The 23891-nt window shown below is 49.8% G+C and overlaps 1 protein-coding gene across 1 annotated transcript; it reads right to left on the bottom strand.

Moving 5' to 3' along the window:
• Positions 1–9602: 9602 nt before the first annotated feature.
• SFT2D2 (SFT2 domain containing 2) lies at positions 9603–22699 on the bottom strand. The gene is made up of 8 exons (XM_074322522.1): positions 22543–22699; positions 18307–18393; positions 18016–18101; positions 15011–15092; positions 13550–13585; positions 13409–13467; positions 10861–10890; positions 9603–10500 (listed from the first exon to the last, which is right to left on the bottom strand). The coding sequence occupies exons 1-8, from the start codon at positions 22603–22605 to the stop codon at positions 10461–10463; spliced, it is 483 nt and encodes a 160-aa protein (XP_074178623.1). The 5' UTR covers positions 22606–22699; the 3' UTR covers positions 9603–10460.
• Positions 22700–23891: the final 1192 nt, after the last annotated feature.

Raw genomic sequence — 23891 nt, 5'->3', positions numbered from 1 at the left:
ACTTGGGTCACTCAGGGTGTATTTACCCAACACACACGGACGGGAGTGGCCACACAGAGCGGACATACTGTGAACGTCTGTCTCCAAACGTCCTCACCCGTCGACATAGTTGTTGCCGATGAGTTTGAGGAAGGAGCCCATCAGATCCGCTTTAAGCCCAAATGCTCCCACCTATACGTGTATATGTGGAGCAGAATCACACTTGTACACCTGAAACCAGCTCCTGGGGCCAGATCCCTCCAAACTCTGGAAGTTATGCGATTATGCCGCTAGCGTGTGCATCGTGCCACACACGTGCTGCACACAGAATCCTCTGAGGCCCTCAGCACCTCCAGGCTGACAGAGCCTCACCGGTGCACTGTGGGACCAGAAGCAAGTTTAGCTCCCCGCCGTGTCTGAGTCACACAAAGCAGCCCCAAGAGGCCCCATTCTACAGCCGTGCAGCACGTCGGGAGAGCAGCCAGCCCACACCCCCCTGGAGAACCTAGAAGCATGTGTCTTTGAAAAGGGGTGTTGATCAATGCCTGATACCCATGACTTTATCAAGAGGCATTTGTAGGTTTGGGGGACAGTTTGCAATTGAATTAGTGATAGGTACATGTATTAAGTTTTTTATCGCTGCCGAAGAAATCACCACCGATTTAGGGGCTCAGAACAACATCCATTTAAGTCCTAGTTTCCGTGGATCAGAAGTACAGACACCGCGTAGCCAGGCTCCCTGCACTGGTCCTCACGTGCCTCCATCACCTGAAGCATTCATTCATTCAGCCCACATTTTCGGGTGCTCATCTGTGCAGGCCCACGAGTGACCTCGGGGAGCTCACAGTTGGGAGGAAACTGAGGAGTTACCTGCAGTGTGAGTTCGGAGGGGAGGTCGCCAAAGGAAGCACGGAAAAGGGAGAGCCAGGAACACCTTCCCAGAGCAGGGGACACCGAAGCTGACAGGACGAACTGCATTCCAGGAAGACAGAATATTCCACGAAAAGGTCAGAAGGCATAAAAACACTGCTCCAGTTACATGGAGGCGTTCAGCCCGTGGAACATGAGACGAGAGAGGAAAGGATAACAGCGTTTGGATGCTCAACAGGTACCTCCAGGAAAGAAATGGAGGTGGCACCTGGGCCAACATTGGTTATTACTGTAAGTGATGCCAGAGAAATATAACCAGCATGTGAAACCCCGCCGTGAAGGATGGAACTTAGCACAAGGGAAAAGTAAGACAGTTAAGTATAGATAAGGCAGTAATGGAGGTAAAAGCTGGACATCGCAAAAGTGGCAGGAAGATGACGAAAATGGAGCAAACGCTGCATTTTAGGAGCCACCGAGCCAATTTAAACAAGCAGACAACCTGACGAGGAGGGTTGGGTGCTGAGGGCCAGCGAGGCAGGTGCCATGGGGAAGGGAGGACGCAGAGATGTGAGAGCTGTTCAGAAGGTGGGATCCATGGGCGCCGGTCACCGCTGGGTACGGCTGTTAAGGGAGAAGACGTGTGACGATGCTCAAGCCTCTGGTTGGAGAACCGGGAAGGTGGCAGGACTGTTCTCCGGGTCAGAAGACACAAGAGGAGCAGAGTAGGGAGGAACAGCAGTCCAAGCTCATCACGACCAGAATTAATTTCTAAGAACAGTCTGCAGCTCACAGGCTGTCTGTGAACCACTGTCTGGACCTTCAATATTCGAAACTGGGGGATGCCCCGCTCTGTGACCTCTGGCTTTGACCACTGAAAGGAGTGAGGCTAAATGTTCTTCTGCCTGACGACTTAATGAAGTTTTACCTTACCAGTCCGCCAGCTGCCCTGCTGCTGGTTTGGGGGGTAGGGGTGGGGGCTATTAATTAAGGTGTGCGGGCTAGCTGACACCTGATAGTACCGCTGTGTCCTCTGGCCCACAGCGGCCCACGTCTCGGACTTAAAGGGCAGACATTGAAAGCCACGCAACCTGAGCTCACGAGCTCGGGCCCCCCTGCCCAGTGCCCGGATCTCTGGGCACACACCAGGTAGAATCCATGTGTGCCCGTCAGCCCTTGCAGGCTGCAGAAACCTAACACCGCCTGACCACCCCCAGGGCCACCAGGAAATTAGTGCTCACCCAGATACCTGGTCATAATTAAACTGAACAAAGAGACAGCTGCTCTACCGTTCTTTTTTAATCACCAACATGCAGCCCTGGGGATTACTAGCTTTGGGGTGATTTAGGGGAGGATTACTCTTTCATTAGTGTCCGGGGTCAGTTCCAACACACTGTCCTAAGAGCCTTGTAAGATACCTGCCCACACTTCATCCAGGTCTGAAAGGTTAGGTTATACAAAGCCACTGGCAAGCTATTGGTCAGACCCCCAAGTATCAGATTTTTCACCAGAAACATCATCCAAAAGTGACTTCTGCCCTGAGTTTCTGGGTGTCTATGAGAATGTCACTCTAAATCTCTTTCCCTGACAGTGATAAGAAGGACCAGCTCTGGGGTAGGAATATGGCTGCCCTCCACGTTGACAAAGATTCTTGACTTCCCTACAGCTACCACGTCCTCGTGTAGCTAACCCAGGGACACACACACTGGCCACACGCTGAAGTCTGGGCACTCCAGGCTGGGGAGATGGAAAGGCACACGCCCACCCAAAGGCATCAAAAGACAGGAAATTGTACACACAGTGCAGCGATAAACAAAACATGTCTGCAGGCCAAAGTCGGCCTGTTTGTGACCTCCCCTGTCTATTTATACTTTAACTCACTCAGCAAATATTTCTGAAGTGCCTGCTCTCCTCTATGCGGCGTGCTCAGCACCAGTGGAGGGGGGAGGACATGGCAGTTAGCAAAAACAGACACTGCCCTCATGGCCCTTGGTCTGCTGAGGATGACACACTGATCGGGGAGGGAGGGAAGGCGTCCCTGAGGAGCGAGGCGTACTCTGAAATCTGCAGGGTAAGCAGGAGGGCACTCAGCAAAGAGGAGAAATACAGGGCCGATGAAACAGCAAGTGTGACGAGCATACGGTGAGAGAGAGACAGCGTGACAAGAGAGAGTAGTGAACTCAGAGTGAAAAGGAAAAGGTAGGTAATGGCCAGACCGTACGAGACCACACAGTCTTGGAGATCAAAGTATAAAATGTTGCCTCATCCTAAAAGTAACGGAAAAATGCGTTTTCAAAGACCACTCTGGTTACAATGACGAGAATGTACTGGAAGATGCTAGAATTCAGGTAGAGAGACAAAGTACGCCATTAGCCTCAGCGAGGGGTGGTGGTCGCCTGGACCACCTGGACGGCCTCTCAGACCACAAATGCCATCTCTACTCCCTGCTGCGTGGCGGTCGTTTGAATCCACAGGCCTCCTTTAATCTTCAAGGAGTAGCTCTAGGTCTTGGACTTGAGAATTTGGTGGCACCAACCTAGGTTTGCTCTGATATGACTCCCATTCTCTCCAGAACTACAGTCTTCACGTACAGCCCGTTAGCTGGCTTCGTGTTTCCTACCCTAAAGACGTCAAACCTCTTTACTCTGACCCTATTCAGAAGCCCTTGGGTTTTGTGAACCATTTCTAGCTCTTTCACAGCTTTCTCATCACAGGGGAAAAAAACCTGTTTTTGGATCTACGTGAAACAATTCATGTTAACTAAACTTACCTGTGGTCGTCATTTTGAATATGTCATTCAAGTGATTTTACTGTCCACCTTAAACTTATACAAGGCTGTATGTCAATTATATCTCAATAAAACAAAGATAAAAATTCTGGAGAGAACCAACAAAGTGACACTATAAAATCAGGAAAAGTGGTAATCTTTGTGAAGGAGAGATACAGGACGTAATAACTGGAAGAGAGCTTACGGGAACTTCTGAGATGTTGGTAATGTTCTATTTCTTGACCTGTGTGGTGGTTATACCATCACTTTGCAATAACTCACTGAGCTATACATTTGTGATTGTTTTACATTTTGTTTCTGTGTTTTATTTTTCAAAATATTTAAAATAAACAAATTATAAAAAGACTGAATGGATAAATCCAAATTATAACTAACACATCTCTCTCCATATTTTAAAGAAGTAGACAAATCAGAAAGGTTAGAACTTCAACAACACTATCAGACAATTTGACCTAATTGATATTTATAGAACACTCCACCAAACAACTACGAAATACACATTCTTTCCAAATACACATGGAACATACACCAAGACAGAATGTACGCTGGGCCAAAACAAATCCCAATAAATTTAAAATGATTAGAATCATTTAAAATATGTTCTCTGACTACAATGGAATTAAATTATAAATCAGTAACAGATATTTGGAAAATCCCCAAGTGTTTGAAAGTTAAACACAGTTCCACGTAAGCAATGAGTCAGAGAAGAAATCACAGGAAAATAAGAAAATATTTAAAACTGAATTAAAATGAAAACACAACATATCAAAATTGGTGAGATGCAGCTAAAGCAGAGCTTAGAGGGAAATATGCAGTATTATATTAGAAAAGATGAAAGATCTAAAATCAATTATTTAAGTTCCCACCTTAAAAAGCTAGAAGAGTAAGTTAAACCCAAGTAAGTATAAGAAATAATAAACGTAAGAAAATAAACCATGTAAATGAAAAACAGACAACCAATAGTGAAAACCAATGAAACAAAAGTGCGTTGTTTTTTTAATTGTAAAATATATCATACCACAAAAGTGCACACACACAAAACACACAGTGCAATGATTTATCAGAGTGAACACCTTGTAAATACCATTTGACCAACATATAGGATATGACCAGCACCCAGAGTCCCCCTGTACACAATGTCCCTTCTCAATCACTAACCTTCCAACCCTTCCTAACTTTTATGAAAATAACTTCCTTGCTTGTCATATAATTTTACCACCTACGAATGTATCTTTAAAATCTAGAATTTAGTTTCATCTGATTTTTAATCTTCATATAATAACACAGTATGTGTTAGATGCGTTTGTTGACCATTCGTGTATCATTTTTTTGTTACATGTCTGTTCAAATCTTAACAGAGGTGTCTTTGAAACGATCAATAAAATTCATAAATCTCAAGCTAGACTAATCAAAATAAAGAGATGAGACTAATCAAATTGCCAGTATCTTCAATGAAAGAAGGGACATAACTACAAATCCTACAGACGTGAAAAGAATTTCAAAAATTATGAACAACTTTACGCTAATTAATTTGACAATCCTTGTTTACGCAAAGTGACCAAACCAGCTAGGTGTGCAGGAATATCCCAAAATAAACACTTAAAATTTCTTACCTTTCAGAAACCTTCAAAACTGTTCTTAGATTCATGTTAATCTCTAAGTCATCTGAAAGAGAGGACTGCATAACAATTCAGCTCAAAATATATCTTTAAGTGTCTATAATGTGTGCTACCCATTAAGGATTCACATTAAAGACATGGTCTTTTCTTATGGTCATATAAGATTTAATTTGGTTTAGTGACTCCTGGAAAAACAAACATAAATAAGAGACAACACTAGATTTATTAAAGATCATAATGATATCATTTATTAAAGAAGGGGGAAGCAAAAAAAAAAAAGGAATTGGTTTGTGATATTTGGGGGGGGACACAGCTTATCAGCAAAATTCTTTCTCTAAAATGAGTCAGTAGAAAGAACAGTCTTCATTGTATGAAACAGAGCCTCCAGATAGGAAAAGTAGCACATGAGAATATATTTTTGAATACAAAAAGTTCAGTTACGCAATCAACAGCATTCAAAATCAGTCGACTGACTATACAATTACAAAAGCGATTCATGTTTTAACAAAGTGTTTTCAAAGTTCATCACATCACAACAGGCACAATGGTCTGAAGGCACAGAAACTCCCCGTGTCGCCCCCAACTTCACAATCAGAATTTACAAAAGCAGCAAAAAAAAAAAAAAAAAAAAAAAATCAGAGTTCAGGGTTTTGCGTTTGTGTTGTTTTTTTGCTTCCTTTGTTCAAAGTGGCTAGGTCAAGCAAATATATTGAAAAAGGCAAAATAAACACTTTTCATAGCAGGAAGACCCCAAGACTGAGTGTCCCCTAGGACTCACCTTGAGGACATTGCACAAATACAAGCCTCGTGTGTACTCAGGGGAAGGTCAGTGTGGGACTCTCCACAGGCAGAGCACGGCACCTGCCCAGATACCTCTGTCTGGTCTCACAGGATGACGCACAGGACGCCCCGTTCATAGCAGGTCCATGACCCTTTCTCTGGTGCTGTTCATTACATGTAGTGACATTACTCTGCTGTGAAAGCATACATCGGTATTTTATTACAATGCTATGGACTGATCTTGGCTTCAACCAGCCCAGTTTCTCCCATCTAGAGAACTCACTCTTTCCTGCTTTCAGCTCGTCAATCTACAGAAAATCCTAGTATATGTCTAAGCCTTTTATTAGTTTGTCAGCTCCTGCTAGGAGGGATGTAATTGTATCGTCCCTTTACTTTAACTAACACTGGCTCTGCTGCTCCCGGGCCCTCTCACGAGCCCTGGAGTGAGGTCTGGGAGGCCGTGCTACACACACCTGAGCGTCCAACAGCAAAGCTTCGGTGTTCCAGGGATATGGGAGGGTTCCTACGCATTTGGAGTATAACTGAAAATAGCCAGAAAGTGGAACTAAACACCCAATCTCGAGTGAACTAGGATGAAATAAACTGAACAGCACTTTCCTCTTTACTCAGCTACAAACTCTCAAGATCTCAGAATTTCATAAAATTATGAATTGCAAGGCACTTTAAAGACATACAACTTAACCACCCAACCGATTTTTTTAATAAGAATTCCCCCAAAAAATCTGTAAGTCTAAATCTAAATTCTTTTGTTAATTTCTTACCAAGAGGCACACAGATATAAAATCGGTATTTAACTTCAGTGGAAGGTCTACTAGCTTTTCAAAAAATGACATCTGCCAAGAAACTGCACATCTTTAAACATCAAAAAATTTTTAAATGTTAAAATTACAAAAACTATGCCAAAAATCTAGCAAGGTGGCTTGATAACCCTTTAAAACACTGATTTGTTGTTGATTTGTTGAAAATGAAGCCGAAGGCGAGGCTGTGGGTTTGTACGTCTTTGTAACTCTGCAGCTGACGGTGGTCACGAATCACCCGAGCAAAGAGGACAGCAGCTGCCCCACAAAGGGATCCACAGCCATGGGCTGCGGCTCAATGTCCTAATTCGTTCCATGAAATCTCTCAGCACTCAGGCGACAGCACTGGTGGAGCCCACAAAATCAGAAGCAGCCACACCAGCATCCCCACTCCCCTCCTTGGAAGGTATAACCCACTTAATAGTTTTCTAACGGAAGGATCCCAAAGTCCCCTTATTTACATGCATTTCGTGCTTTTGTGTCTTGCTCCCCAAGCACACACTGAAGAGGGTGGAAAGGAGGTGGCACTCAGGTAAACAGTCCACAGAATCGCCCTGCGAGAGTGACGGAGAGAAGCTGCAACTGCCCGGGGAGAAGGCTCCACTGGGGAGAGAGCCCTGCCTGCCCTAGAGATGACAGCCCCAGGCCACCTGGGGGATGGACAGCAGGGCTCTCCAGCCAGCGCAGCCCAGCCAGAACCAAAGGGGAAGTGTCTTATAGTGAGAAAAGGGAGAAGGGAGGCAGTGAGTTAGCAGATAGCCCCCAGTCTTGGGGCGCGGGGAGGGGAGATGGCCAAGAGCACAGACCGGCCCTCCAGGTGGACAGCGGGGCTGCTCCCAGCACGGCCATCAGAACCAGCAAGAGGCGCAGGGCTCCATGCAGCGGGAAGTGGCACCGCAGGTGAGCACATTTCCAGTCTGCAAGGGTCACCTCCATGGTTCCCCTCACTCCAGAAACAACGGCCTCTCCTCCACCCGGCAGCCACCAGAGCAGGATGCAAGGCAGGGGCGCAGAAAACGGAGACCACGACCAGCTCCGGGGTCTACAACCCCAACTCTCCACTCATCTCCCCGCTAGGTTGCTTGGTAACAGCTTTTAGCGGATTTGAAATGGATTTTCTCCCACAGTCCAGCAGACGAAGACAAGTCAGGAAGCAAACAGAGAACAAGGTGACAGAAGGAGAAATTGAGGAGTCTGAAGATCCTGGAAGGCAGAGCCGTCCAAAAGCTGCCCAAGTGTCCTGAACGGAGCCGTGTGAACAAGTGGCCACCTGGCCACCAGAGCCAGGGCAAAGCAGGAGCTTTTCTGCAAGAACCGGCGCCCCCTACCGGTGAGATGTGAAACACACCCCTTACCCTGACTTCCTTCTTTATATGAATAATGGAGACCAGACCACTAGCCTGCAGTTACTGCGAATATTCAATGAGATCATGCATGGGAATATCTCCAGTTCCAGACACAGAATACGAGATAAAATTTTCTTACATAATCTAATGGCCAGACACATTCACCCCGTCACCTTCAAGGGTCATCCGTTATTGTTGGGATTAAGCAATAGTACCGACCTTTTACTGAGTTACCCTTCACCTGTGCTGGGTCCCGTGCTAAGCACCTGACACGTATTTCACTGACGTCCTGCAACAACCCAGCAGCAACTGTTTAGTCCCGTTATTTTGAAACAGATGAGCAATCGGAGGACCACAGGCGATGTGAGGTGGTCAACATGACATGAGTGTGAGCTACACAACGTTCACGACCACTACGGTGACATCTCAAAAGGCACCCTAGAGCCCTTCAGAAATCTGAACCATCTCCGAGAGGCGCCTGGGAGGTGAAAAAATTCCACGAAAGCCAGAGGGCAGCATTTCACTTCCCTTCCTGGCTCAAGGCAGGTTAGGGACCGCAGCCTAAGGCCAGATGCCCGCGAAGGCCGAGAAAGGGCCTGGACAAACGGGCTCCACACTCCGCGCATCAGGCCTGCTCGCACCTCCCCAGCTTAGAAGAGAAGGCCGGCCAGAGGGAGCGGGAGTTCAGCAACCAGCCACAAGCAAGGAGAGGACAGTGGACCACTGCCTGTGTGTGGGAGCCCAGGGGGCGGCTCGGCCTGGTGAAGAGCAGAAAGGAGACTCCATCTCCCTGTAGGAGGCCTGCAGCCGCGGACCCTGGCAAGGAAGACGGGCCATTGTGGTGGCCAGGCAGCCAGGAGCTCAGAGCACACAGAGAACGGAGATCCTGCAGGTCCAGGAGGACGCTTCCCAAAGGGAGACAGGGCGGGACACATGCAGCGACGCAGCTGGACTGGGACCAGAAGAGGCACAGGCTTGGCTGATGCCAACAGCAAGCAGTTACAGGAGGTACCCCGAGCCGCACCAGGAACCGTGGGAGCGTGAGATGAAAGCTGGGCACCAGGCTCTGGGCTCAGCTCTGCCACCAACTGTGGCTTTGGGTGGATCTGGTGACCTCTGTGAGCCGTGACTTCCCCTGCTTCGTCACAAGGCTGCGCCAGGACGAGACAAGATCACAGACACAAGAGGATTTTGTCCGTGGTTAGGCCTCAGGCTGAGATGTGACCACCTTGCAGCCTGTCACGTCTCGTCTTCTCCCAGTGCTTCCAGCACAGGCTCACGTGTCAACAGCGGGACGCTCGAAAGGTCACCGCGCAGGTGGGCCTCCTTCCTGCTGGCCCTACAGGGGGCTGCCTTCCCACCCGCTCTCCCCTGGCCCCACTCCAGCAGAGAATGGAAAATAAAATCCGTTTAAAAGCAAACATTTATAAACAATGAAGAAACAAAATAGAGCAGAGAACATCAAACATTTTCAGCTCCTCTAGGCTGTTCTCCAAAGGACAAGCACCCTTTTCTCTGTTGCTTTGTCCCCTCTCAATCTCGTTCCAGGAGGTCATGAGCACAGTTATGTGGACAGAGGAGGAAAATAAGACAGAGAAACCCAAGAGAGAAAGAGGGCCCTGAGGTCAGCAAATCTGTTCCACAGTCAGGTGCGGCTCAAGAGCCAGAGTGCCGAGGTTCAGACTTAAACAGTACCTGTCACCAGAAAGCCCTCCTCCCTCCCCGGCCAGGCTCTGCACGGGCTCGTGTGCAGCTGTCTGTCAGGGCAGGACCACCTGTCCCCAGACGCCAGAGCAGAGGCATGTCCATGCCACGTGGGGCAGGGTGATGGTCTCCAAGCCGCGGGACAAGTCTACAACTTCCTGTTGAAGCCCACTCCGTTCCTTACTGCTGCACCCCAGCCATCTCCGAAGCGGCTACCTGGGGTCACCTGGCCATCCCTGCCTCCCAAGGCTTATCTGCTGCTCAACACCGTTGTCATTTATGAGAATTCAGTGGGACACCATCCAAAGAGGGAAGGGAAGCAGGAGCAGATTCCTCCCCGTACCACCCAGAGCCGACCCCTCCCACTGTGCTAGAGACACATGGGGCCGGGGACACATCGCTGCCACGAAAAGCAACCCACGAATGTTCATACGGCGAGAAACACACTGCTGCAAGACGAAAGGCACATGTCTATGAGAGAGGTTTAAAGATATGTACAAAACTGTCCACCAGTTTCCATCCACAGGACCTCCCAAAGCTTTGCACAACTGGCCGCACGTTATGCGAGACACACAGAGAAACACTTCTTCACAGCATCCCTAGGAAGAAAAAAACACAAAGATAAATGGGAGATCACTACCCAAGGCGCCCGTAAGTGGTAAAGACCCTCCTGCAGATTTCCTGGCACCCGGGATAGCACGCTGCAGAGCAGAAAGCCCCCAGCCTGGGGGTCGGCCCACGTCTATAGCTGGCTTTCTCCTGCACAGGTCACTTGTCTAGTTTGAGCCGCAAATTTCTCATCTGTGTAAGGGGCTGTCCCTCCCCACTTACCCTACAGGACTTTAGTGAAGATAAAATAACACGCTCTCTCTGAAAACACCCATACTAACAGGCCCTAGGGAAACACATCACCACCCCCAAACGACAGAAGTTACAGTTCTGAGTACAGTCAGTCTTACCTTGCAAACGGTATGAAGGAAAGGCTATACCTACAATGAGAAACAAACACAAAAGATCAAATCCAATGAAGGGCGTAGAGGACTACACAGTGGAATGGGCTTCTGAGCGGTGGGAGCATCTATAGTGGTTTCTCAGAGCCCTCTCCCTGCTCAGGGTAGAGGGTGCATGCACACGCACACACACGTATGCACACATGTACACACACATGTGCACACACACATGTGCACACACACGCTGTGCCCCAAGTCTGACTGGGGAGGAGAGAGCAGTGTCATGTAGCCGAAGGAGGAAGGTAACACGATCAGATGGAGACAACCTGTCACCTCAGACTCACGGGGTGACAGCTTTAACCAGATGCACCAACACAATCACCTAAAACAGGCAGATGCCAGGTACGCAGGTGGCACGGAAGCCCTATTCTGAATACCAAACTATATCCAGACCAGTTATCCTCTAATTAATTTTACAAATCTTCAACAGACTATAACTTCTACCCAATTGGGATAAATTTTCTGTTCTGCACCTAGTCATTTTAAAAGAAAAGAAATCTATGATTCTCCAAGCCCAACGATATCCTGGTGACACAGCTCGTCAGCCCCCTGCCGAGAAAGGGACCACGCAGGGAGGGGGCCGTCCACAAGCCTAAGGACCGGGTGTGGTGTGTCAGGCAGGCGTCGTAGGTCAGCGGCAGCCCCAAGGAAAGCCCGCAGTCAGGACACGTCACTGCTGGAGGGGATGCTGCCCTCGCCTGAGCCCACGGGAAGCTGAACCTTTGAAAACTGGCTTCGACATCGGTCCCCAGTCATTCCCCCTCACCCACGGTTTTGCTTTCCGTTTGCAGTTTCAGTTACCTGTGGTTGGTCAACCATGGTCTGAAAATATTAAATGGAAAATTCCAGAAATAAACAATTTGTAAGTTTTAGATTGCGTGCCGTTCTGAGCAGCACGATGAAATCTCACGCTGTCCCACTCAGGACGGGAAGCCCCACTTGGTCCAGCGTCTCCATGCTGTAGACACTGCTGGCTAGTAGTCACTCAGGGATCAGCTCGACTGCAGGGGAGTCGAGCAGGGCTTGTGTTTAAGTCACCCTTATTTTAGTAACAGCCCCAAAGTGCAACAGCAGGGGTGCTGGCAATTGGGATACACCAAAGAGAAGCCACCAAGTGCTTCCTTTAAGCGAAGAGGTGAAAGTTCTCAATGTAATAAGGTATTTTACCATCTCCCACGATCCCAAGAAGTACAGTAAGATATTCTGAGAGAGGGAGACCACATTCGCATGAACTTATAGTGTATTGTTATAATTGTTCTATTTTGTTTTAAGTTATTATTAATCTCTTGCTGTACCTAACTTATAAATTAAACTAAAATTGTAGGTATGTTATGTATAGGAAAAACATAGCATATAGAGGGTTCCGTACTATCCAAGGTTTCAGGCATCCATTAGGAGTCTCAGAATGTACCCCCCACGGATAAGGGGAGACGGCTGTATAAGCAAACAAAGGCATGTGTACGTGGGTACAAATTTCTGCCCTGAAAAAGCAAAAACACAAACATAAGCCATACACCAGGCCCTTTCAGTTCCTACCAACAAAATGTGCGTGTCATGTTAAAATCGGGCCATTCCAAAAGGCACTGTGAAACTGCACTTACTCAGAAGTCCAAAACTACTCAAGGGAGAGATGGGTGCTAAGCCTGCAGTCTTAAGATCCATTTCTACCAAGTAAGAGTGTAACTGATCCTTGGACACTTTAAAACTTTCAGTCCTTTTTCTAGGCATCAGAGCAAACAGTTTTTTCCAAAGTACATCAGTCAGAGCTCTACTGAAACTGCTCTGGCAAACAGTATCCCTTGACAAACTCTGCAAGTATCTACAGAAATGCTTCAGAAGCTACAGAGTCCGTATGTACCACCACCCCTCTCTCTTTCATGTTGGAACGGTTTGAAAGGACCCTGAACCTACAGCCGCATCTGTGGTTTCAAATAACCTTTTACTAACATGTGGCCCGTGAGTTACAATCCCCTGGCCTGGCTAACAGGCCTCCAGTGCATATGCGCGCCCGACAGCCCACGGCCACCATTTCCGTTTCGTCAGTCACTGTTCCTCGTCTCCCCTGACAAGTCACTTTGTCCTTTTGCTGAATGATTCATTCCATCACTCATGCAATGCTCATTATTTTTCTTACCACTTTCCCTTTTCTTTAATGTCTTTTTGACTCACAGCCCCTGTAATACTTCATTATCCTTGCTCTTACGGGACATGAGTGGTTCAATAATATGTACAACATCTCAAAACCAACCACGAGCCCAGGAAAAATGCTGCAGCAGGCAAACACCCACCAAGCCCACTCAAAACCCTCATGCCATCTACTGGCAGCAGCTGAGGGGACAGGCTTTTGCTCTGGAGCCTGACTTCACCTCCATCACTGAGAATTCTTCCACTGGACAGTTTTCCTAATCCTCTCACCTGTACCATCTAGGATTTGACGGCCTTTGGCTATGTGAGTCAGAGAGCAATGTGGGCGGGGACTATGTCAAAGGGTACTTACCACGTCAGGGCCACAGACTGCAAAATGCAGAAGATGAGTGCAAGCCCCTTGTTATGCCACTGAAAGAAAAAGGATCGAGTTCCGTGAGCGGGATGAGCGCATCCACCAAAAAGGGTAAGGAAAACGAAAACACACACTTACCCAAAAGGCGGAACACAGGGTGAGCGCAAAACACAACTAGAGAGAGAAAGGACATGTTGAATTAATACAATGACCAAGACAACATGGGGAAAAAAACCTGTGAAGACTTATCACCCTTGGCAAACGTACACTGATACACATCCAGCTGCAGTCATCAGACGCTGTGACTGCCCTGGCAGCCAAGGACACCCTTCATTTCAGAGCGTTTCACCCGCCTGAGCGCATGAAATTACACTAGCCAACAAGAATTCATGTCGATTAAAAACAGAAGGATCTTCTTCTACGTTTAAATGTTCCCAACCTCTCTGTCTGCCCAGCAAACAAAAATCACATTTCTGGTCCAGCCGCTTGCACACCCATCTTTCCCTTCAAACATGCTCAAGCAGGTTTCTCACACACGTCTGTATTTTAACTTCTGCCCAAACTCTAGTGTCGGGTGTAAAGGACCATGCAAGGACAAAGGTTAACATGAGATGTCAGTCTCACAGTCAGCAAGGCGGCTCTTTGTTTACATGTCACCTAACACTTTCCCTAGGTCGCTTCTTAGAAAGTTCTAGAATTCTACAAGAGACTTGTCCGGGCCCCCGTCTCCATTGGGGACAGGCCAAGAGCCCCTGGTGTCCATGATGGCTGTCGTCAGCTTGGGCCTGTCATCTCCATCCTTCCATAACAGTTAACTTCTCAAGAAATAGGTTCTAAGTATTTGCTTTGTGTCCAGCATTGGACCCAGGGCTCTGAAAGGACACAAAATAAACAGCACCCATGGACATGGCTGAGAGAACTGACCTATTTGAACAAATAAAAGGTACACAAATGGAACTGAAAATAAAAGTACATTGACCAGGCTCCAAGTGTCGCCACACGGATAATGACAAGACGAGGACAGAGAGTGTGGTCTGGAATGATCTGGATGGTCGCAGGGAAGAGAACGGGAGGCCTCCTGGGGTAACAAGACAGGAAGATATGACAAGACTGAAGGAACTAGCGTCAGAGCGGGGAACACGGCGGATGGGCCTCGAGGAGACCGGACACACCACAAGAAGACTGATGAAAACAAGTATGATCCTCAAGTCAGAGAACATCGAGGGGAAAAGCGCCCACCCTAGGAGACTGAACCCCCCTCTAGAGAATGAACCCTGTGTTTCCGAGTTATTCCCTCCAAGTTCTGCCTGTGTGTGGCTTCACCCATCACTGAGAGGGTGTCTGAGCTCACTCACTACACTTTGGCCAATTGGACAAGCAGCGCCCCCTGGGGGCGCTTTCTAGAACTGGCAGTACCTTACCACCAACAAAGAGAAACACAAAGGGGGGGCGGGGGGGGGGGGTAGTTATTAGCGGAGAACGCTCCCTTCCACCACAGTGCTTGCAGGCATCTGGTAGTCAGTCAAGATGAAAGAGAAAATGCCGCAGAGCAGAAAGAAAACTCCCACGTGAGGAGCCCAGCCGAAAGGCAGACCTTACCAGCACCAGGATAGTTGCGATCAAACGTGTGGGCTCAAACATTTTCTTCAGCTGTTTCATGGGTCCCATGAGGAAGACAGTGCTACGAGGCAAATGTGCACAAGTCATTGAGACCAGAGCAGAACCACGGGAGGCACACCAAGTTGCCTCCCTCCCCACCCGCCCCCAAGGTTATCTGTGGCAACAGGAGCCGTCACACAGCTAACATCTGAAAAGCTCTTACGTTGGCCCTTTTGCACCTTAGTCTCATTTAATCCATCAACAATTTACGAGGTTGATCATGGGACAATTATCATAGTTATTTAACAGATGGAGACACTGAAGCCCAGACGGGTTGGTTGCTATCCAAGGCCACACCCAGCTGGTAAATGGCAGAGCGAGGCTGAAAGTGTACGTAGGTCTGACTCCAGGCCACCTCTAGGTGAGAGGACCCCCCTCTCAGAGGTGCCACCTTGCCTCCTTCACAATCTACCCATGGAAACCAACCAACCAAAAAGACTCAGGTAATTTAAAAGAAAAACCGTATCTTACAGGCTTGGGTTGTTTATGTTAAAAAGTAGAACATTTCATTCTCCTTCATAATCTGCAGAAAATACTCCTACGATGATGATACGTCACCTCGGAACTACTGCATGTTTGCTAAATGCCAGATGTTATATACTTGACCTCACTTCATCCCCTCAACAACTCTGTGAGTCAAGTGTTACTCCAGTTATTTTAGAGGCGAGAACATGAAGCTCAGAAAGGTTAACTGACTTACCCAAGATCACACAGCTAGGAATTTAAGGAGCTGGCTCTCAAACTCACATCCGTTAGATTCCAAAGCCCCAGAAGCCATGCCTGGCGTGCCTTGTGCAGGAATGGAACCTGCCAGGCGGCTAGTGAGAGACCGCACAAATGACCCACAGCCTCACGCTTACCACCCCATGTGTCAGGGCCAGCTTCGCGTCGTGTTTCCTGACTCCTTCCAGAAACACTCCATGTGGCATCACCCAGGGGTCGCTTGTTAGAACCAGGGTTTAATACAAGCCAACCAGCACATAACATGAGCTACTGGGTATTCAATAAAAATAAAAATTTTAAAAATCAGTCCACCTCCCTTTGCGGTGTCGTTAAGTTTAATCTTGAGCTCAAGGCTGCAACCTCAGGTCAAGTGTCTGAGCTGAGTATACTCTTTAGCTAACACTGAACAGAAGCAATAGAAAAGACTGGTGTTAAAAATTAAGTGCAGCATGTACACAAAAATATGAGCTTATAGGTAAAGCCACCGAGGAAATAACAATTTGTTCCCTTGTTATTTCCCTGTGCAAGGCTGCAGGGAGGCGGCTCCATCAGGATTTGCTAGTAATTCTTTCGGACTAAACAGCTCACCCATGTATTATGCTCAGTCTAGATTCCACATTATAACCTACATGGTCCGCCCAGAGCAAAATCCCCCAAAAGTTAGTACATGAGAGCTTTCGAGGCAAGCGTTGACCTCTCTGAGGGCCAGCATTTTACTATCATTATCTTTAATAAGTTATGATTTAAAAAGGTGGCCAGTCATGCAGGCAATCATTTGGTTAACATTTCCAGCCAGAAACAGAACTAGGATTGGGGACAGTTAGGGACAAGACAGAGGTACAGCCCCTGTCAAGCAGTTTACAAACGTGTAACAAGGCAGTGTGACAAAATGCTAAGTGTGGTGTCACAAATATATATGGGATATGCAGAGGCCCATACAAAAAAGGAGGTCAGTGAGTCTGGACGGGAGGAGGTAATTCAGAGGCTCGGGGACATGTAGAAAGTGCCGCCTGGCTGGGGGTGCACTGGCTGGGGAGCGCGAGGGGGTAAAGGCAGCCCTCAAGGGCCTGGCCTGTGTGCACGGTGATGGGTTCAGACTGCACCTGCAGAGGGAACGGGAGCCACCAACGGGGTTCAGCAGGGCAGTAAATGCCTGGCCTGCAGAGGGGCGATAAAGGAGGCAGGGAACCCGCACAGGACGCCTGCGGTGGCTCACGTGAGAAGTGAGACGGCCAGCGCTAAGAGCAGCTCAGATAGCACCTGCTCTAGGAAGCCCTCCTGGTCCCCAGCTCCGGTCAGATGCCCCTCCCTGAGCAGCTCTCTCCCCACATCCTACTATGTTATCAGTTCACATGTCTGTCTGTGAGCTCCATTACTGCAGAAACCAAACCACACTGGGCTCTGAATCCACAGAGCCCAGCATGGTGCAATCCAGGCTCCCCATGGGGCACGTGAGTCTGTCACTGAGGGACAGCAGCCATGGGGACAAAGAGGTAGGAACCAGCAGGGCTGGCACCAAGCCTCAGTGAGTAATGACGGGGGAGGGGCGTGGGCTCCCAGGACTCTGCGGCCATTCACTGGGACACAATGGAAGGGGAGGAAGAGGCCAGTTCAGGCCCAGCGGGCCTTCAGGGAGGAGTCCGGGCAGCGTGCCCGGCTGGCGGCAGGACTGGAGTTGTCGGCACGCCCGTGTGGTTGAAGCCTTCCAGTGAATGACCTTGACCGGGGAAGGGCAGGGACAGGGGCGCATCTGTGCGCCCACAGCTTGTGGAATGGGCTGCCCACATCTGGGATCGCTCCATCAGTACCCATGCCAGTCTGAGGTGATCTTACAGAACACGTGTCAGCTGCAGCCACTGGCCCAGGGGCCTTTCTGAAACCACTGCCTCCACCTGCGGCAGCCGGAAGACCAGAGCAATGGAGAGGGTCATGCTGGGAACCTGGAAGGCCATCCAACCCCGCGGGCCACGGGTCCCTCATCGCAGAATCACAACCATAACACATTTCCTGCCTCTCCCAATGGGATTTCCAAGATAAACTAAGAAACAAACATATTTTGAAGTGACAGGACATGGATGGGATGTATTTTAACTATCTCTTTTCTCCCAAAATCTTTAAAACTACTGAGGCAGAGGCACCCTCCTGCACCCCTCATCAAGCCCCATCCACATCCATTTCCCCATCTAATAATAACTGGCTGGGGTTAGATTAAAAGCTGTTACCTCCCGATGGATGCAATGTTTCCAAAGGTGTAAAACACTGCGAAGAGGTACAGCCCCTTCCTGGGCACCCAGAGCAGAAGAGTCCCCTGGAAGATAAAGCAGAGGGTGTCGGCCGGGACGGTCCCCTCCCACCAGCCACACAGCCAGGACGCACAGAAATCTGCGCCCCTCCCCGCCCCCTCAGTTCCCTCTCCTCTCATCTACACATTTACGAGAAAAGGAGGTGGATGAAAGGGGAAGGAGAGAGGGAAGGAGGCAGGGGCAAAGCCAGAGGAGGGGCGGGCATCTTACCAGCAGTGAGCAGAGAATTCCTGCACCAAAACACACCGCGAAGCCTTTGATTCGGGTGTTCCAGCTTAAGGAAGACGCCTCAGCCACCTGGAATTTAAACAAACCGGATCACGTACATGCAGACGCATATTTAGTCACCCAAACCAAAGGAAGGACATAATTAAACTGAGAAGCAGGCTGTGGACTGGCCCTGAGGAAGCTGGGAACACAACCCGACGGGAGCCCTCGGGAGTATCCGTCCGTGAATCGTCCGTCCAGCGCCAACCAGAGGCTGGACACCTTCAGAGGTGGCGACTCCGCCTCAGACACAACCCACTTCCCAAACAGGACGGCAGCCCGGGCAGGACAAGGCCCAGACCGGAGGGGCATGAGCTCGGCCAGGCAGGGGCCCAGCACGTGGGGAAAAGAGCGGACGGCCCTCAGGAGGTTGTGGCTACAGGGCATGGTCTCCTGCGTCCCCCAGCCAAACTGCAGCGGCGCTACTGCCACCAGAAGGCAAACCCTCCTCAGGACTGTCACCGAGAGATTCACTGCTCGATGCCAAGTCACCCAGGTGGGGGGGCACATCCCCATGATCAGTTACCGCCCTGCCCATCCTGACTCTCTGCCACCGAGATGAATCCCTCACCAGAGCAAAGTTCAGAGGAGGCCAAGACGTCCAGAAACACTTTGCTAGGAACGGGGACTGAGTAGCTCCCAGGGGCTTTTTCCCTCATGTCCGCACCAGAGACCGTCCTGGTCTGTCACCTCACGCAAGTGGCCATGGCTGCTCCAAGCTGGGCACAGGCAGCTGCCACCGAGACCAAAGGTCTTCCCTGCGCAGCCGGGGCAGGGCAGCCAGGCCGGTGACTGTTCACGCAGGATCAGCTCACGTGGACAGCACAGTCTCCATGTAGCAACGCAGTGAGAGCTTCTAACCACATTCCCAAAGGCTGATGGAGGAAGGGGGGTGGTGGCAGAGGCTGCAAGGGTCCCTAAGCTGGCAACTCCCTCAGCCTTAACTGCTCCCAGCTCAGGACCTGTTTTCCACCGTCTCCAAACTTCCTGTCAAACCAGAATCTTGAAGAGAAGGACCAGAGGCCCCGCCAGGTGTGGCAGGCATTGCTACAGAGGGCTTCGTCTCCACTCAGGAGTAAGGTATTTAGGGCAGGTTACCAAAAGGGGTTCTCCTCCTTCCCCATATAGTCACACGCTGCAAGTGGGCTCATGACACTGCAATCCCCCCACTCCCTCCCGGAAAGACAGACACACACACACACACACAGCAGCCGCAGGGTCATATGGCAGCACATGACCCTGTTGGCTCAGGGACAGTAACATGCAGTGGAAGCCGGGTGTTAGGACCAGAGAGATGGGTCACCTGGTGCCATGATAGGAAAACCTCTCCTCCAACACGAGCCAGGTGATACTGCTATCAGGGTGCACCTGGCACCCAGACATTGGGTTAGACCCCCTCTGACTAACCTGTTCAACCTCCTACCAAGGACAGGATAAACTCAAAAGCCACCACTCCTCCTAGTCATGCAAGAACCAAAGAACTTACCTTGCCAAGGTGGAAGAAAGCACCAGGCTGCATGCAAGGGGAGAAGTGTGACAGCAGGATTGGATGGGGTCCGGTGACTGCACCACCCACCCCTTGGCACCAATAAGGATATTTAAAAAGTCAACCTTTTTTTTTTTTTTTTTGAAAGAGGATTAATGTTAAGTATCAAATTTGAATTGACCCTGGCATTTAGGGTACTAAATAGTCTCAACAGGACGGTGAGAGTCCAGCCCTTAAAAAAATCAAACTCACTGCCAGTAGGAAGCAGTCTGCTTTCCACCTTCAGAAGGAAGTTGACACGTTGGTTCTACAAGTCTCACAAGCCAAATTCCATCCAAATGTCACCCTATTTGCCAAAATGGGGGTTGGAGAGAGATAACTTTTCATCATTGTGTTTTTCCACTCTACGTGGTTACAAGGTCATGGGCAGGGGGACGCTGGTTTTCTACTTCTTTTAACTGGACTCAGGGAAAGCTAAACACTTCTTTCTGCCAATTTATGAAAATAAACTCAGCTGATGTAAAAAGTCTCTCTCAGTTCATGGTTGCTGGGAACTGTGTGCTTTTTGGAAATTAGAGTCGCTGAAACAGTACCTGGAGAAAATCTGGAAGCAGTACGTGCACATACTGTCTGATTGGCAGTTAAGCACAAAGGGCCCTCTGATTCTGGGATTTGGAGCGAAGAGGGGTTCTTGCCAAGGAGAAATAAAGCTAAGAACTGTTCGGGAAGCAGGGCTGGTAACCACAGGTGAGAAAGGAAAACTGCCTCACTCCTGCGCTTTCCAACCAGGTACCATTCATACCTCCCTTGTCCCTGGAATCCTTTGTAGAAACAAAACCTGTACTTTTAGAAAGCAGCCCACTGACATTCAAGCTTAAAGGTGTAGTTACGAAGATGAAGTATCAGAAAACTCATGACGAGGCTAGCTGTGATTAGACACGGCCGGGCAATTTTTATAATCACCTAGTTCCCTATGCAGGAGAAACAGAACTAGTCATACTTTTATTGTTTGCAGCAAAAGAAGAAAAGTTATAAAAAGCACGCATTTCTGGTGACACTTCTGACAGCTTATACACTGCATGACGGGTATAAACAGGAATCTGCCCTCGGAAAGAGGCAGCTGACAGATTTTAGAACAAGGGAAGCATCTATTCTTTAAAATAGATTTACCACATGCCTGAGTTTCCGACATTTTAAAGACCGTGATTTAAAGACTGTGATTGTATTCAACACGGCAGTGACCATCTTAGGTAAAAGCCACCTCAGCATTTAGTTTTCCATCTGTACTACATCATCCACTCTGGAGGGTCTCTGTCCACTGCTTCATGATTATTTTCTAAATATGTAATGTCTGCATCATTCGCTGTCAACACCCCTCCCCTCAAGAGTCTTCAGGAAGAGAAAGTGTCCCCACTGGACTCCCAGCTGTTCATAAAAGCTTATGACAGTCTATGAGACGTAAAGCTTTAGAGAAGCAGGATGGACAACCACCTACGTTTTCTTAGGCCCAGTCTGAGGTTTGATTTGAAGGTTCATCATCGAAGCCAGAAATCAGAACAAAGAACTCGTGAAATTACTCCTGAGCCTTGACCAATTAATTAATAAAAGCAATAAATGTAAAAGAACCCACAGAGATGGTTCAAAATGACCAAACAAAAATTAAACCTCGATTTCTACAATACTCGATTCCTACAGTGTTACATGTTCAAGGTGAAGATGCAGAGTAAGTTCTGGAGTTCTGAGATTTCAGCGGGGCAGGGTATCAGCATCATACAAAACCCAGAATAAAATCAGCAACCCCAAGAGTGGGTGAGAGAAGCACCCAGAAAACCACCAGCGGCACTTATTAAAATGGCAGGAAAATCCTCACTTTACAGATGGGGAAACACACACCACAAAAGTGAAAAGAGATGTTATTTTGTTATCCCGAAAGAAAAGGCAAAAACAGAAGCAAAAAGCTAGGAAAGAAGCATTCTGTGGGGCTCCAGACCACAGAGCTTTCGTGCCCCGATTTCAGCGCGACCAAAACCTTTCTAATGAAACACGAACATGCCGTCAGTCTCAGGCCTCCTTCGCTGTCCGCAGAGTCCCGTGCAGACAGTGTGGGCAGAGAAACCAGAGGCGGTGCCCGCCCTCAGGAGTTTCGCGGTAGAGACAGTTCACACAACAACAGGACACGTGCACAGGCCGGGTGGCACTGTCACACCCACAGCGTCAACCACCAGGTAGGAACGCGGCGCGGGGCACCCGGGCGACGCCGGGCACCCGGGCGACGCCACCAGCCCCGCCGCGCGAAGCAGGAAGAGCCCCCAGCCCAGGAGGTGGCCCCGACCCTCGGACGCCCTCTCCGGGTCTGCAGGGCCCGGGCCGCCCTCCGACCCCCGGGACGCTGCCGCCTCTCGCAGAAGTTTCGCCCCAGCGCCGCCCTCTCTGTGCGGGGGGATGGGGCGCACAACGCAAGTCAACAGACGCCCGGGGCAGGTGCCCAGAGCCCGGGCCGGGCCCGTGGGGGCTGCGCAGGGGGAGCAGGGTCGGCGCGGAGCCCCGCGGGGATGGGGCGCCGGGGGGGCCGGGGGGGGGCAGAGCCGCTTTCCAGGAAACCCTGGAAGTCCTGCTCGGCTTCCCACCAAGAGCAACCGGCGCTCCGCAGGCCCCCGCGAGCCTCGCGGCGGCCGGGATGGGGGCTCACTCACCTCGGCCAGGCCGCCCCGGTCCTCGGAGTCCTGCCCGCTCAGCACCTTCTTCAGCTTGTCCATCCTGAGCCCGTCTGCGCCGCCGCCGCCCGTCCGCCGCCGCCTGTTGCGCTGCTCCGCCCGCGGCCCTTCCGGGTGCGCGCCCCGCCCAGGTGCCTGCCCACCTGGCCGCCGCTCGCGCAGGCGCCGGGCGGGTCCCGCCTCCCGCCTTCGCACCGCCGGCTCTTACCCGCTTGTTTGGCCCAGGGCGTTGGGAGCGAAGGGAGAAGTGGGACTTGAGGGACGACGAGCCAGCTAAACGTCAATTCCGTGTCCGGCGCCGCGTCCCCAGCCTTCCCGCCGCCCTCCCCCGCCTCGTTGTTGCAACAGACGCGGTGTCGCCACGTGCAGGAACCCTCAGCCGAGCCTGGCCCCCCCCCACACGCTCCCTAGGTGGGGTGGGTGCAGACTTGTGCTTGATCCGCGTTCTGATGGCTGCCACAGTGGAAACAGTTTGGTGAAAATGACTTGAGGCCAAGCGGAGTAAATTCCATCTAGAACAGGCTTTGTGGAAACATGAAAAAGAGTAATACTCCTTCCAACTGGACATGCATCGGGAGGTGTGATTTCAACAAAAACCCGAGGTTGGGGTGCCTCTTGGGTGAGGGAACACAGGAATATTAGATTGGCGTTGTTGGTTTCTTTCACTGACCTCAAAGGACCCCGGTGCTACTTAGTCTATGTTGGGGAATGTTAGAGTTTGCACTGGAGTCCATTTTACTAGTTCTACCATTAGGCAAGTAGTTATATTTGGGGAACATTATACATGTGTATCTTAATCTATTCTTCACTCGAAAAACACTTCCTGAGTTTTATGTACTATGTGCTGGTGGAGAAATAGGCAGTTTCTGCTCTCAGTGGACCCCAGAGAGGGTCTACTGATCCACGTTGCGGCTTCTCCAGTGGTAACTGGTGGTCCTTGTTACCTAGGGCCAGGCTGACGGTGGGCACGCGCAGGTTTTCGCAGTTGACCTTGGATAGCCTCGGCTTGCGCAGGCGCTGTGTGCCCGGGCTTGAGGTGCGGCTTTCTCAGCATTCCTGCCCGTGTCCCGTGGGAGCCGAGCTGCCTTAACTCTACTGTTGGTCTTGTGTCTGCATTCCATGCCCACACCCCCGTGGGAGCACACCTATTTTGTTTTCCCTGTGGGACCCTGGCCCCAGGTTTCTGTCCCTCCTCCAAGGTCAGAGGGTATTTGCTCCTACTCCTTCTCTAGCAGTAATGGGACTTTGTGTCCTGAAGGCAGAGCATTTCCTACTCTTCCTCCCCCAGAGATAAAGGATTTTTGTCTGGGCCCTGGGGGTGATAGGAT

The sequence above is a fragment of the Rhinolophus sinicus genome, linkage group LG17 (genome assembly GCF_036562045.2).
Source record: "Rhinolophus sinicus isolate RSC01 linkage group LG17, ASM3656204v1, whole genome shotgun sequence".
Lineage (NCBI taxonomy): Eukaryota > Metazoa > Chordata > Mammalia > Chiroptera > Rhinolophidae > Rhinolophus > Rhinolophus sinicus.
The sequence above is the reverse complement of the archived record's forward strand: the minus strand, read 5'-3'. Positions and strand labels throughout refer to the sequence as shown.